Here is a 17,003-nt window from a genome sequence, read left to right as displayed (position 1 = left end):
AGGTATGTATCCGGATCAGATTTGCCTTGGAAAGGAGGAATTTGCATCTTAATCCCCTTGATGGCATCACCGTTTGCTCTTGTGTGTCGCTTTGGTCTTCTTTGCTCGTATGCCTCATGTTCCGAATCAGTGTTGGAGTCACTAGATTCCCCCAGGGTGGATTTTCCCCTAGATTTCCTAGAAGAAGCCCTAGATGAACTTAGTTGATCAATTTGCTCATGGATTGTTTCCAACCGTTGGTCAAATCTCCTCTGCATTTCCTTCCACATATTATCCATTTTGAGTGATAACTGAGCAATGGTAAGTTCAGTTTCCTGAGACATGGTGAAACCTGCAAAACTTGACAAATTGTTAGGAGAAAATGCCTCACCTGCTCCCTTAAGTGTTTCACTCCTCTCGTGTTTTCACTCAAGTGCTTATGTCACTCTAATGATCTCACCAATTCACTGCTCAAACCACTTGTTTGTTTCCTTTGAAGAAATCAGAAATTTTCTGAAGGAAGTTCAATCAAACTTTAATCAAAATAGCTCCCAATTGTATCAAAAGAACAAGGAAACAAAAAGTAGAAATGGAAAGCTCAAGTAATGAATAAGGAATGGAAGAGGAAAGAATTGATGTACAAAGAAAAAAAAAGAAAGTCCAAGTACAATGATGGAGTTCCCAAGTGCTTTACTTAATTGCCCAATTGATTTTTTGGAAACAAGTTAGGTGTTGGACTTATTTGGAAATTTCCTTAAAGTCGGCTAACCAAACAGAAGTATTACCAAAATTTTTCCAGATTCCCTCTCCAAAAGCCTTCCTAAAGTCGGCTATAACAAATCAGAATTGTTCCCAAAAAAATTCCAGATTTCCTTCTCTTTTGAAACCTCCCAAAGTCGGCTGCAAAACAGAATTTGGTAGCTAAAAAAATTCCAGATTTCTGCTCCTTTTAAACCTTCCAAAGTCGGCTGCAAAACAGAATTTGGTAGCTAAAAAATTTCCAGATTTCTGCTCCATTTAAACCTTCCAAAGTCGGCTGCAAAACAGAATTTGGTAGCTTCCTAACCGCTGAAAATTTCCAGATTTGTTACCTTATCAAATCAGAATTGCTTCCACGAAAAAAAAATTCCAGATTTCTTGTCTTCTTGAAGCCTTCAAAAAGTCGACTATCCCTCACTAAAATTTCCTCTCTCCAGCCGCCCTTAGCTTGCCAACAATTCGGCCTTTCTCCTTCAAGACGCAACGCACAATTCTGTTCTCTCTTCCTTAGACAAGGCCACGGCAGTTTTGTTTCTTGTTTCAAGGAGATGGCTTCTCAAGACAACGCGAGTATTGTCACTCAAGAGTCCCCCAAGCGGCTTGCTCAAGAAATTCCCAAGAGATTTACTCCTAAACCAAGGAAGCCCCGTATGGATGCAAGAACGTACAAGAAACTTTTTATACGAAGGCAAGTGCAAGTTTTTTAAGGCCCAAGATAATCAAGAACCTCAAACAAGGGTTGTTCAAGTGATCAAGACGCAAGGTGTTCGAGACTTTCAAGAAGAGGTTGGACAAAATTTTTGAGTTTCTTTTCTTTTTTTTTTTTTTTTTCCTAGTGTAGTTTCTGGTTTGGTTTGGAACAAGGAGTAACAAGACAGCTTGGTCAATAAAAATTTCGGCTTCTTTCTTTGTTGCTTGCTACCCGAATGCCTTTTCTCTTTTCTTCCTTTTTTTTTGACTCTAAAACACACAATTACTCGGCTGTTTTTTGGGTAAAATTCCAGAATGTTAATGTCAAACCAATGTTCTCCTTCAATCCTCCAACAACTATCAAGACATGTATCAAAGTTTCAAGACTTCAAGATTAGTTTCAAGGAACTCAAGAAACCCTAGATTATTGTAGTCCCTCTTCAAGATTCCAACCCCAAACAAGTTTAACCACAAAAATCAGTTTAGGAAATTAATGAAAACAACTTCGTGGAATAAACTAAAGTTTGGACAGATTCGGTAAGAAACTTGTGCCCAAGGAAAACCCTAGTTGCACGTGAAAACCCTAGCCGTCGCAGAAATTTTTTTTTTTTTTGATATTTAAACAGAATATGCAACGAACAAAACACGGCTACACTTGAAGGCAGGCTTCAAGACAGAATCACACAACAAGTAATGCACGAAGTGGACACGAAGCAAAAGAAATCAAAGAGTGACTCAACAAGACAACAAAGGCGGACAGAATTTTTTTTTTTTTTTTGTAATAATGACCGGACTTGACACAAAGGAAGACACGACCAGAATTGCAAAATAAAATTAACCAGAAAGCTTACAAACAAACTCAACGGGATATACTTGATGTCGTCGACTAGCTCTGGATACCAACTGATGTGCGACGGATCTAGACGAACACCAAGTTGAGTGGGTTTGCGGAACTTTGACCCTTCTAGAATCACGAGCCACGAACTAAGGATAATCCTTAACCCAAGACTAGCAAATTTAGTGAACCAAAAGTATAGATAGAAGAACGCCACAATCAAGGAGACTACTTGATTGATAAGTTCGATGAACAGCTTGAGATTAATTCTCAAGTATTCAAAGGAAATTCTCTTGAGGCAAGAGAGAGTGAATAAACTCACGAATATTTTATAAAATCTGAATTGTCTTTAATGAATGAAAACCTAGGCTATATATAGCCTTACAGGACTCAAACCCTAGAATGTCCAATGGACGACCTTGCCCTTCATTTAGGGTGAAAATATCTAACTACTAATGGACTAAAATTAAGACTCTAAATTCGGCCAAAGTGAAGGATAAATTGACCGAAATTATTAATGCTAACAAACAACTAATAATGGTAATTAAAACCCTAATTAGCAAGCTAGTACGCCATGAACTAGTCTTCATTTGGCTCTTCCATTTGAAGGAAAGTGTAGAGAGTAGTTTCTCCATTATGTAATCCTTCAATGGTCCTCAAGTCATCACCAACTCGTTCTTGAATCGTGCAAACAAGAGCTTGAAGTGAATCTTGAATTCTCCTAGCACGCGCTCTTGTAATTGGACCACTGGGTATTTGCATGACCTGAGCACTAGAAGTTTGAGCAGCCATGAGCCCCTCCTCATTAACTTGAACACCCAACGCTCAAATAGATCATTTCACATTAACATTAACATTAAGAGGGAGCCCCTTTTTGAGCTCCAGATCATGTCATGGACAATAAACAGGAGTGGAGACGTTGGTGTTCAGCACAAGACTCCCCAAGAACTCATTGAAGCCAAACTCATATCATGAATTCACATGCAAGCACGCATGAGATGCAGTCGAGTAAATAATGCAAGAAACATTTCATAAGAAGCTTTAACAATAGTTTGGGGTCACTCACCTCCATGGCTCAGGAACCATCCATCATATATCATTGCCTTGCTCAAATCCAAGTCTTAGTTCACAAACTCAATGCAAACAAGTCCTTTCAAAATTCGGACAGCACTTCCTCTTATCTTTCTTTACTTTTCCAGCCATCAAGGCTTCATTATTTTTCTCATTCAAACCCAAAGGTACACACACAACAACAAGTTCATCCAATAGCCATTCAGCAAGCTCCAAGTAGTACTAGTGCAAGTCAAGCTAGGGAAAAGCCCGGAAATGAAAGTTAAGCTCAAAACCAGAAAAACAGTTTTGACGTCATTTTGCGGTAATGGCACCAAAGGCGCTACGATTGTCGGATGAAGGTACAAGATACACTATTTCGAAGCTAAGAGATAGGGATACAATATTACAGAAGGTCACTTAACCCAGTTTCGAGTGTAACCAGGTCAAAAATGCAAGATACCATACCAGAATCACAAAAACAGATTCACAGAATGCATTCTAGCGGAAACATCATAAATCAGGCTATCCAACTCCAAATCCAGAAATTCCAAAACCAGCTGAAAGATAAGAAGCAGGGCTAAATTTCATCAGAAGACCTCAACAACCAAATCAGAATTATTCCCAACCAAATTAACCAATTACAGAAGCAATTATCAAGTTCGGATAGAAACAGGGCAGCAGGGGTATTTCGGTCTTTTCACTGGTTACGTTGCTCCGATTGAGATGAAATTTTGTAGTCACCTACAAAATACCATTCTATACAATTTTCATGTTTTATGCTAAGCCTAATTAGGCCTCTAAGATGGTGCAATGAAACCGGACAGAACAAGGCTGAAATTTTCCAGAAATCTGGGAATTTTGGGATTCAATGAAACTTTCTTCATTTCTTGCCTCAATCCACCACCACAACCTCCTATATAAGCTTAGATACAACATATATCATCCATATAGCAAATATAGGCAGAAATCATCAAACCCTAACTTACATATATCACCTTAAAATCATCCCAACAACTTGTATCACAACTAATCTAACCAAAACCAAGATATAATCCATAAAAGTGCATCTTATACCACCACCAATCATGAATTGAACATCGTTAGAGGAAGGAAAGTGGTTCTTCACAACTCACCTTAGCAATACAAGAGATAGTGCAATTAGTCACCTTAGCTTTCCAAACAACTTCACAACCAAGCTCAACTCCACCAAACTAAGAGGTTTTATGGAGTAATTGGAAGATTAATCGGTTTAATTGAAAGATTGGGCAAGATTGGAGACTAGAAAATTGAGAGCTTTTCTTTCTTTCTTTGAGCAAGAAAGTCGGCCAAGAGAGGTAAGAAATGAAGAGATTTTTGGCCAATTTTACTTAAATGGTAAAGTTATGAATGGTAGTCAAACTCAAGACTTAATCTTATGGTGACACTTGTCACCTTTAGGTTTAAAACTTATTTTTTGTCTCTCCAATACAAATATCTTAACACTTTGTAAAATAATATCACTTAATACAAAATTCCAACAAGTTGTCAAAATATAATGCATTTACCGCACTTGCGGGTCGCACGTTCAAAATACGCTCTTAATTTCTCAAAAACTATCCGATACTAGGAAAATCATTTTAAAACTATCTTTGCTCATAAACTTTATCTGGAAAATTTTTCTAATAAGAAAATGTAGAAAAGGCGGGCGATTAAATAAAATAAACCTCAGAAAATTAGAAAATTTCCGGGTTCTCACACTCATTCTTTCGGGGCGTCACAAACTCCACTCCTTAAAAGAATGTCGTCCTCGACATTCCATCTTGTACCAAACAAGTCAAGAAATTCCGCAAGAATCACTCAAGCATTCCAAGCAAACACTAAGAGTCAAATCAAACCCACAGTCCGGCATCCTAAACTTCAAGCCTAGGATACACTACAGAGATCTGAAGCCTAAGCTCTGATACCAACTGTGACAGCCCCACCTCCCCCTAAGGCGAACCAGAGGGTTCGGCGGGCCGCCTGCCCAGCTCTCGCCGGGACTCAGTCGTTCACTACATTCCTCAAACAGATTACAAGATAAAACTCAAATATTACATCAAATTCTCCAATAATTACATATCAAAAGCGAAGCGTCCACGCTTCCGCTGCGCCACTCTGATCCTTGATACAAACCATTCACACGGAGGACTTTAATACAAACGTTTCCTTCGCCTCGAGCCCTGTGGAGGGGAATAAAACATATTTGGGGTGAGCTAGAAGCTCAGCGAGTAACCAGTAAAATCAGTAATCAAATATATTTCACAATATTGCATTTCGATCCTTTCGATGATGTCATGATTCAAAGAACAAATGTCCATTTATTGCTCTCGTGAGCCAGTGAAGTCATAGCACTTGAACACCCAACGCTCAAATGGATCATTTCACATTAACATTAACATTAAGAGGGAGCCCCTTTTTGAGCTCCAGATCATGTCATGGACAATAAACAGGAGTGGAGACGTTGGTGTTCAGCACAAGACTCCCCAAGAACTCATTGAAGCCAAACTCATATCATGAATTCACATGCAAGCACGCATGAGATGCAGTCGAGTAAATAATGCAAGAAACATTTCATAAGAAGCTTTAACAATAGTTTGGGGTCACTCACCTCCATGGCTCAGGAACCATCCATCATATATCATTGCCTTGCTCAAATCCAAGTCTTAGTTCACAAACTCAATGCAAACAAGTCCTTTCAAAATTCGGACAGCACTTCCTCTTATCTTTCTTTACTTTTCCAGCCATCAAGGCTTCATTATTTTTCTCATTCAAACCCAAAGGTACACACACAACAACAAGTTCATCCAATAGCCATTCAGCAAGCTCCAAGTAGTACTAGTGCAAGTCAAGCTAGGGAAAAGCCCGGAAATGAAAGTTAAGCTCAAAACCAGAAAAACAGTTTTGACGTCATTTTGCGGTAATGGCACCAAAGGCGCTACGATTGTCGGATGAAGGTACAAGATATACCATTTCGAAGCTAAGAGATAGGGATACAATATTACAGAAGGTCACTTAACCCAGTTTCGAGTGTAACCAGGTAAAAAATGCAAGATACCATACCAGAATCACAAAAACAGATTCACAGAATGCATTCTAGCGGAAACATCATAAATCAGGCTATCCAACTCCAAATCCAGAAATTCCAAAACCAGCTGAAAGATAAGAAGCAGGGCTAAATTTCATCAGAAGACCTCAACAACCAAATCAGAATTATTCCCAACCAAATTAACCAATTACAGAAGCAATTATCAAGTTCGGATAGAAACAGGGCAGCAGGGGTATTTCGGTCTTTTCACTGGCTACGTTGCTCCGATTGAGCTGAAATTTTGTAGTCACCTACAAAATACCATTCTATACAATTTTCATGTTTTATGCTAAGCCTAATTAGGCCTCTAAGATGGTGCAATGAAACCGGACAGAACAAGGCTGAAATTTTCCAGAAATCTGGGAATTTTGGGATTCAATGAAACTTTCTTCATTTCTTGCCTCAATCCACCACCACAACCTCCTATATAAGCTTAGATACAACATATATCATCCATATAGCAAATATAGGCAGAAATCATCAAACCCTAACTTACATATATCACCTTAAAATCATCCCAACAACTTGTATCACAACTAATCTAACCAAAACCAAGATATAATCCATAAAAGTGCATCTTATACCACCACCAATCATGAATTGAACATCGTTAGAGGAAGGAAAGTGGTTCTTCACAACTCACCTTAGCAATACAAGAGATAGAGCAATTAGTCACCTTAGCTTTCCAAACAACTTCACAACCAAGCTCAACTCCACCAAACTAAGAGGTTTTATGGAGTAATTGGAAGATTAATCGGTTTAATTGAAAGATTGTGCAAGATTGGAGACTAGAAAATTGAGAGCTTTTCTTTCTTTCTTTGAGCGAGAAAGTCGGCCAAGAGAGGTAAGAAATGAAGAGATTTTTGGCCAATTTTACTTAAATGGTAAAGTTATGAATAGTAGTCAAACTCAAGACTTAATCTTATGGTGACACTTGTCACCTTTAGGTTTAAAACTTATCTTTTCGTCTCTCCAATACAAATATCTTAACACTTTGTAAAATAATATCACTTAATACAAAATTCCAACAAGTTGTCAAAATATAATACATTTACCGCACTTGCGGGTCCCACGTTCAAAATACGCTCTTAATTTCTCAAAAACTATCTGATACTAGGAAAATCATTTTAAAACTATCTTTGCTCATAAACATTATCTGGGGAATTTTTCTAATAAAGAAAACGTAGAAAAGGCGGGCGATTAAATAAAATAAACCACAGAAAATTAGAAAATTTCCGGGTTCTCACACTCATTCTTTCGGGGCGTCACAAATGTGACACCCCGAATATTAGGAGGTTGTTTGTAAAGAAAATGTAGAAAAGGCGGGCGATTAAATAAAATAAATCTCAGAAAATTAGAAAATTTCCGGGTTCTCACACTCATTCTTTCGGGGCGTCACAAACTCCCTTCCTTAAAAGAATGTCGTCCTCGACATTCCATCTTGTACCAAACAAGTCAAGAAATTCCGCAAGAATCAGTCAAGCATTCCAAGCAAACACTAAGAGTCAAATCAAACCCACAGTCCGGCATCCTAAACTTCAAGCCTAGGATACACTACAGAGATCTGAAGCCTAAGCTCTGATACCAACTGTGACAGCCCCACCTCCCCCTAAGGCGAACCAGTGGGTTCGGCGGACCGCCTGCCCAGCTCTCGCCGGGACTCAGTCGTTCACTACGTTCCTCAAACAGATTACAAGATAAAACTCAAATATTACATCAAATTCTCCAATAATTACATATCAAAAGCGAAGCGTCCACGCTTCCGCTGCGCCACTCTGATCCTTGATACCAACCATTCACACGGAGAACTTTAATACAAACGTTTCCTTCGCCTCGAGCCCTGTGGAGGGGAATAAAACATTTTTGGGGTGAGCTAGAAGCTCAGCGAGTAACCAGTAAAATCAGTAATCAAATATATTTCACAATATTGCATTTCGATCCTTTCGATGATGTCATGATTCAAAGAACAAATGTCCGTTTATTGCTCTCGTGAGCCAGTGAAGTCATAGCACTTGAACACCCAACGCTCAAATAGATCATTTCACATTAACATTAACATTAAGAGGGAGCCCCTTTTTGAGCTCCAGATCATGTCATGGACAATAAACAGGAGTGGAGACGTTGGTGTTCAGCACAAGACTCCCCAAGAACTCATTGAAGCCAAACTCATATCATGAATTCACATGCAAGCACGCATGAGATGCAGTCGAGTAAATAATGCAAGAAACATTTCATAAGAAGCTTTAACAATAGTTTGGGGTCACTCACCTCCATGGCTCAGGAACCATCCATCATATATCATTGCCTTGCTCAAATCCAAGTCTTAGTTCACAAACTCAATGCAAACAAGTCCTTTCAAAATTCGGACAGCACTTCCTCTTATCTTTCTTTACTTTTCCAGCCATCAAGGCTTCATTATTTTTCTCATTCAAACCCAAAGGTACACACACAACAACAAGTTCATCCAATAGCCATTCAGCAAGCTCCAAGTAGTACTAGTGCAAGTCAAGCTAGGGAAAAGCCCGGAAATGAAAGTTAAGCTCAAAACCAGAAAAAATAGTTTTGACGTCATTTTGCGGTAATGGCACCAAAGGCGCTACGATTGTCGGATGAAGGTGCAAGATACACCATTTCGAAGCTAAGAGATAGGGATACAATATTACAGAAGGTCACTTAACCGAGTTTCGAGTGTAACCAGGTCAAAAATGCAAGATACCATACCAGAATCACAAAAACAGATTCACAGAATGCATTCTAGCGGAAACATCATAAATCAGGCTATCCAACTCCAAATCCAGAAATTCCAAAACCAGCTGAAAGATAAGAAGCAGGGCTAAATTTCATCAGAAGACCTCAACAACCAAATCAGAATTATTCCCAACCAAATTAACCAATTACAGAAGCAATTATCAAGTTCGGATAGAAACAGGGCAGCAGGGGTATTTCGGTCTTTTCACTGGTTACGTTGCTCCGATTGAGCTGAAATTTTGTAGTCACCTACAAAATACCATTCTATACAATTTTCATGTTTTATGCTAAGCCTAATTAGGCCTCTAAGATGGTGCAATGAAACCGGACAGAACAAGGCTGAAATTTTCCAGAAATCTGGGAATTTTGGGATTCAATGAAACTTTCTTCATTTCTTGCCTCAATCCACCACCACAACCTCCTATATAAGCTTAGATACAACATATATCATCCATATAGCAAATATAGGCAGAAATCATCAAACCCTAACTTACATATATCACCTTAAAATCATCCCAACAACTTGTATCACAACTAATCTAACCAAAACCAAGATATAATCCATAAAAGTGCATCTTATACCACCACCAATCATGAATTGAACATCGTTAGAGGAAGGAAAGTGGTTCTTCACAACTCACCTTAGCAATACAAGAGATAGAGCAATTAGTCACCTTAGCTTTCCAAACAACTTCACAACCAAGCTCAACTCCACCAAACTAAGAGGTTTTATGGAGTAATTGGAAGATTAATCGGTTTAATTGAAAGATTGGGCAAGATTGGAGACTAGAAAATTGAGAGCTTTTCTTTCTTTCTTTGAGCGAGAAAGTCGGCCAAGAGAGGTAAGAAATGAAGAGATTTTTGGCCAATTTTACTTAAATGGTAAAGTTATGAATAGTAGTCAAACTCAAGACTTAATCTTATGGTGACACTTGTCACCTTTAGGTTTAAAACTTATCTTTTCGTCTCTCCAATACAAATATCTTAACACTTTGTAAAATAATATCACTTAATACAAAATTCCAACAAGTTGTCAAAATATAATGCATTTACCGCACTTGCGGGTCCCACGTTCAAAATACGCTCTTAATTTCTCAAAAACTATCTGATACTAGGAAAATCATTTTAAAACTATCTTTGCTCATAAACATTATCTGGGGAATTTTTCTAATAAAGAAAACGTAGAAAAGGCGGGCGATTAAATAAAATAAACCACAGAAAATTAGAAAATTTCCGGGTTCTCACACTCATTCTTTCGGGGCGTCACAAATGTGACACCCCGAATATTAGGAGGTTGTTTGTAAAGAAAATGTAGAAAAGGCGGGCGATTAAATAAAATAAACCTCAGAAAATTAGAAAATTTCCGGGTTCTCACACTCATTCTTTCGGGGCGTCACAAACTCCCCTCCTTAAAAGAATGTCGTCCTCGACATTCCATCTTGTACCAAACAAGTCAAGAAATTCCGCAAGAATCAGTCAAGCATTCCAAGCAAACACTAAGAGTCAAATCAAACCCACAGTCCGGCATCCTAAACTTCAAGCCTAGGATACACTACAGAGATCTGAAGCCTAAGCTCTGATACCAACTGTGACAGCCCCACCTCCCCCTAAGGCGAACCAGAGGGTTCGGCGGGCCGCCTGCCCAGCTCTCGCCGGGACTCAGTCGTTCACTACATTCCTCAAACAGATTACAAGATAAAACTCAAATATTACATCAAATTCTCCAATAATTACATATCAAAAGCGAAGCGTCCACGCTTCCGCTGCGCCACTCTGATCCTTGATACCAACCATTCACACGGAGGACTTTAATACAAACGTTTCCTTCGCCTCGAGCCCTGTGGAAGGGAATAAAACATATTTGGGGTGAGCTAGAAGCTCAGCGAGTAACCAGTAAAATCAGTAATCAAATATATTTCACAATATTGCATTTCGATCCTTTCGACGATGTCATGATTCAAAGAACAAATGTCCATTTATTGCTCTCGTGAGCCAGTGAAGTCATAGCACTTGAACACCCAACGCTCAAATAGATCATTTCACATTAACATTAACATTAAGAGGGAGCCCCTTTTTGAGCTCCAGATCATGTCATGGACAATAAACTGGAGTGGAGACGTTGGTGTTCAGCACAAGACTCCCCAAGAACTCATTGAAGCCAAACTCATATCATGAATTCACATGCAAGCACGCATGAGATGCAGTCGAGTAAATAATGCAAGAAACATTTCATAAGAAGCTTTAACAATAGTTTGGGGTCACTCACCTCCATGGCTCAGGAACCATCCATCATATATCATTGCCTTGCTCAAATCCAAGTCTTAGTTCACAAACTCAATGCAAACAAGTCCTTTCAAAATTCGGACAGCACTTCCTCTTATCTTTCTTTACTTTTCCAGCCATCAAGGCTTCATTATTTTTCTCATTCAAACCCAAAGGTACACACACAACAACAAGTTCATCCAATAGCCATTCAGCAAGCTCCAAGTAGTACTAGTGCAAGTCAAGCTAGGGAAAAGCCCGGAAATGAAAGTTAAGCTCAAAACCAGAAAAAACAGTTTTGACGTCATTTTGCGGTAATGGCACCAAAGGCGCTACGATTGTCGGATGAAGGTGCAAGATACACCATTTCGAAGCTAAGAGATAGGGATACAATATTACAGAAGGTCACTTAACCCAGTTTCGAGTGTAACCAGGTCAAAAATGCAAGATACCATACCAGAATCACAAAAACAGATTCACAGAATGCATTCTAGCGGAAACATCATAAATCAGGCTATCCAACTCCAAATCCAGAAATTCCAAAACCAGCTGAAAGATAAGAAGCAGGGCTAAATTTCATCAGAAGACCTCAACAACCAAATCAGAATTATTCCCAACCAAATTAACCAATTACAGAAGCAATTATCAAGTTCGGATAGAAACAGGGCAGCAGGGGTATTTCGGTCTTTTCACTGGTTACGTTGCTCCGATTGAGCTGAAATTTTGTAGTCACCTACAAAATACCATTCTATACAATTTTCATGTTTTATGCTAAGCCTAATTAGGCCTCTAAGATGGTGCAATGAAACCGGACAGAACAAGGCTGAAATTTTCCAGAAATCTGGGAATTTTGGGATTCAATGAAACTTTCTTCATTTCTTGCCTCAATCCACCACCACAACCTCCTATATAAGCTTAGATACAACATATATCATCCATATAGCAAATATAGGCAGAAATCATCAAACCCTAACTTACATATATCACCTTAAAATCATCCCAACAACTTGTATCACAACTAATCTAACCAAAACCAAGATATAATCCATAAAAGTGCATCTTATACCACCACCAATCATGAATTGAACATCGTTAGAGGAAGGAAAGTGGTTCTTCACAACTCACCTTAGCAATACAAGAGATAGTGCAATTAGTCACCTTAGCTTTCCAAACAACTTCACAACCAAGCTCAACTCCACCAAACTAAGAGGTTTTATGGAGTAATTGGAAGATTAATCGGTTTAATTGAAAGATTGTGCAAGATTGGAGACTAGAAAATTGAGAGCTTTTCTTTCTTTCTTTGAGCGAGAAAGTCGGCCAAGAGAGGTAAGAAATGAAGAGATTTTTGGCCAATTTTACTTAAATGGTAAAGTTATGAATAGTAGTCAAACTCAAGACTTAATCTTATGGTGACACTTGTCACCTTTAGGTTTAAAACTTATCTTTTCGTCTCTCCAATACAAATATCTTAACACTTTGTAAAATAATATCACTTAATACAAAATTCCAACAAGTTGTCAAAATATAATGCATTTACCGCACTTGCGGGTCCCACGTTCAAAATACGATCTTAATTTCTCAAAAACTATCTGATACTAGGAAAATCATTTTAAAACTATCTTTGCTCATAAACTTTATCTGGGGAATTTTTCTAATAAAGAAAACGTAGAAAAGGCGGGCGATTAAATAAAATAAACCACAGAAAATTAGAAAATTTCCGGGTTCTCACACTCATTCTTTCGGGGCGTCATAAATGTGACACCCCGAATATTAGGAGGTTGTTTGTAAAGAAAATGTAGAAAAGGCGGGCGATTAAATAAAATAAACCTCAGAAAATTAGAAAATTTTCGGGTTCTCACACTCATTCTTTCGGGGCGTCACAAACTCCCTTCCTTAAAAGAATGTCGTCCTCGACATTCCATCTTGTACCAAACAAGTCAAGAAATTCCGCAAGAATCAGTCAAGCATTCCAAGCAAACACTAAGAGTCAAATCAAACCCACAGTCCGGCATCCTAAACTTCAAGCCTAGGATACACTACAGAGATCTGAAGCCTAAGCTCTGATACCAACTGTGACAGCCCCACCTCCCCCTAAGGCGAACCAGTGGGTTCGGCGGACCGCCTGCCCAGCTCTCGCCGGGACTCAGTCGTTCACTACGTTCCTCAAACAGATTACAAGATAAAACTCAAATATTACATCAAATTCTCCAATAATTACATATCAAAAGCGAAGCGTCCACGCTTCCGCTGCGCCACTCTGATCCTTGATACCAACCATTCACACGGAGAACTTTAATACAAACGTTTCCTTCGCCTCGAGCCCTGTGGAGGGGAATAAAACATTTTTGGGGTGAGCTAGAAGCTCAGCGAGTAACCAGTAAAATCAGTAATCAAATATATTTCACAATATTGCATTTCGATCCTTTCGATGATGTCATGATTCAAAGAACAAATGTCCGTTTATTGCTCTCGTGAGCCAGTGAAGTCATAGCACTTGAACACCCAACGCTCAAATAGATCATTTCACATTAACATTAACATTAAGAGGGAGCCCCTTTTTGAGCTCCAGATCATGTCATGGACAATAAACAGGAGTGGAGACGTTGGTGTTCAGCACAAGACTCCCCAAGAACTCATTGAAGCCAAACTCATATCATGAATTCACATGCAAGCACGCATGAGATGCAGTCGAGTAAATAATGCAAGAAACATTTCATAAGAAGCTTTAACAATAGTTTGGGGTCACTCACCTCCATGGCTCAGGAACCATCCATCATATATCATTGCCTTGCTCAAATCCAAGTCTTAGTTCACAAACTCAATGCAAACAAGTCCTTTCAAAATTCGGACAGCACTTCCTCTTATCTTTCTTTACTTTTCCAGCCATCAAGGCTTCATTATTTTTCTCATTCAAACCCAAAGGTACACACACAACAACAAGTTCATCCAATAGCCATTCAGCAAGCTCCAAGTAGTACTAGTGCAAGTCAAGCTAGGGAAAAGCCCGGAAATGAAAGTTAAGCTCAAAACCAGAAAAAACAGTTTTGACGTCATTTTGCGGTAATGGCACCAAAGGCGCTACGATTGTCGGATGAAGGTGCAAGATACACCATTTCGAAGCTAAGAGATAGGGATACAATATTACAGAAGGTCACTTAACCCAGTTTCGAGTGTAACCAGGTCAAAAATGCAAGATACCATACCAGAATCACAAAAACAGATTCACAGAATGCATTCTAGCGGAAACATCATAAATCAGGCTATCCAACTCCAAATCCAGAAATTCCAAAACCAGCTGAAAGATAAGAAGCAGGGCTAAATTTCATCAGAAGACCTCAACAACCAAATCAGAATTATTCCCAACCAAATTAACCAATTACAGAAGCAATTATCAAGTTCGGATAGAAACAGGGCAGCAGGGGTATTTCGGTCTTTTCACTGGTTACGTTGCTCCGATTGAGCTGAAATTTTGTAGTCACCTACAAAATACCATTCTATACAATTTTCATGTTTTATGCTAAGCCTAATTAGGCCTCTAAGATGGTGCAATGAAACCGGACAGAACAAGGCTGAAATTTTCCAGAAATCTGGGAATTTTGGGATTCAATGAAACTTTCTTCATTTCTTGCCTCAATCCACCACCACAACCTCCTATATAAGCTTAGATACAACATATATCATCCATATAGCAAATATAGGCAGAAATCATCAAACCCTAACTTACATATATCACCTTAAAATCATCCCAACAACTTGTATCACAACTAATCTAACCAAAACCAAGATATAATCCATAAAAGTGCATCTTATACCACCACCAATCATGAATTGAACATCGTTAGAGGAAGGAAAGTGGTTCTTCACAACTCACCTTAGCAATACAAGAGATAGAGCAATTAGTCACCTTAGCTTTCCAAACAACTTCACAACCAAGCTCAACTCCACCAAACTAAGAGGTTTTATGGAGTAATTGGAAGATTAATCGGTTTAATTGAAAGATTGGGCAAGATTGGAGACTAGAAAATTGAGAGCTTTTCTTTCTTTCTTTGAGCGAGAAAGTCGGCCAAGAGAGGTAAGAAATGAAGAGATTTTTGGCCAATTTTACTTAAATGGTAAAGTTATGAATAGTAGTCAAACTCAAGACTTAATCTTATGGTGACACTTGTCACCTTTAGGTTTAAAACTTATCTTTTCGTCTCTCCAATACAAATATCTTAACACTTTGTAAAATAATATCACTTAATACAAAATTCCAACAAGTTGTCAAAATATAATGCATTTACCGCACTTGCGGGTCCCACGTTCAAAATACGCTCTTAATTTCTCAAAAACTATCTGATACTAGGAAAATCATTTTAAAACTATCTTTGCTCATAAACATTATCTGGGGAATTTTTCTAATAAAGAAAACGTAGAAAAGGCGGGCGATTAAATAAAATAAACCACAGAAAATTAGAAAATTTCCGGGTTCTCACACTCATTCTTTCGGGGCGTCACAAATGTGACACCCCGAATATTAGGAGGTTGTTTGTAAAGAAAATGTAGAAAAGGCGGGCGATTAAATAAAATAAACCTCAGAAAATTAGAAAATTTCCGGGTTCTCACACTCATTCTTTCGGGGCGTCACAAACTCCCCTCCTTAAAAGAATGTCGTCCTCGACATTCCATCTTGTACCAAACAAGTCAAGAAATTCCGCAAGAATCAGTCAAGCATTCCAAGCAAACACTAAGAGTCAAATCAAACCCACAGTCCGGCATCCTAAACTTCAAGCCTAGGATACACTACAGAGATCTGAAGCCTAAGCTCTGATACCAACTGTGACAGCCCCACCTCCCCCTAAGGCGAACCAGAGGGTTCGGCGGACCGCCTGCCCAGCTCTCGCCGGGACTCAGTCGTTCACTACATTCCTCAAACAGATTACAAGATAAAACTCAAATATTACATCAAATTCTCCAATAATTACATATCAAAAGCGAAGCGTCCACGCTTCCGCTGCGCCACTCTGATCCTTGATACCAACCATTCACACGGAGGACTTTAATACAAACGTTTCCTTCGCCTCGAGCCCTGTGGAGGGGAATAAAACATATTTGGGGTGAGCTAGAAGCTCAGCGAGTAACCAGTAAAATCAGTAATCAAATATATTTCACAATATTGCATTTCGATCCTTTCGATGATGTCATGATTCAAAGAACAAATGTCCATTTATTGCTCTCGTGAGCCAGTGAAGTCATAGCACTTGAACACCCAACGCTCAAATAGATCATTTCACATTAACATTAACATTAAGAGGGAGCCCCTTTTTGAGCTCCAGATCATGTCATGGACAATAAACAGGAGTGGAGACGTTGGTGTTCAGCACAAGACTCCCCAAGAACTCATTGAAGCCAAACTCATATCATGAATTCACATGCAAGCACGCATGAGATGCAGTCGAGTAAATAATGCAAGAAACATTTCATAAGAAGCTTTAACAATAGTTTGGGGTCACTCACCTCCATGGCTCAGGAACCATCCATCATATATCATTGCCTTGCTCAAATCCAAGTCTTAGTTCACAAACTCAATGCAAA

General features: G+C 38.9%; 1 protein-coding gene across 1 annotated transcript in view; it reads right to left on the bottom strand.

Moving 5' to 3' along the window:
- LOC140005463 (uncharacterized) overlaps nucleotides 1-17,003 on the bottom strand; it is a 94,344-nt gene that overhangs the window by 14,036 nt on the left and 63,305 nt on the right. The window contains exon 2 of the mRNA XM_072046457.1: nucleotides 29-331. Within this exon, the coding sequence (XP_071902558.1) occupies nucleotides 29-331 (303 nt within the window). The remainder of the gene's footprint in view (nucleotides 1-28; nucleotides 332-17,003) is intronic.

The sequence above is a fragment of the Coffea arabica genome, chromosome 4e (genome assembly GCF_036785885.1).
Source record: "Coffea arabica cultivar ET-39 chromosome 4e, Coffea Arabica ET-39 HiFi, whole genome shotgun sequence".
Classification (NCBI taxonomy): domain Eukaryota; kingdom Viridiplantae; phylum Streptophyta; class Magnoliopsida; order Gentianales; family Rubiaceae; genus Coffea; species Coffea arabica.
This window is presented reverse-complemented; position numbering and strand designations above follow the sequence as displayed.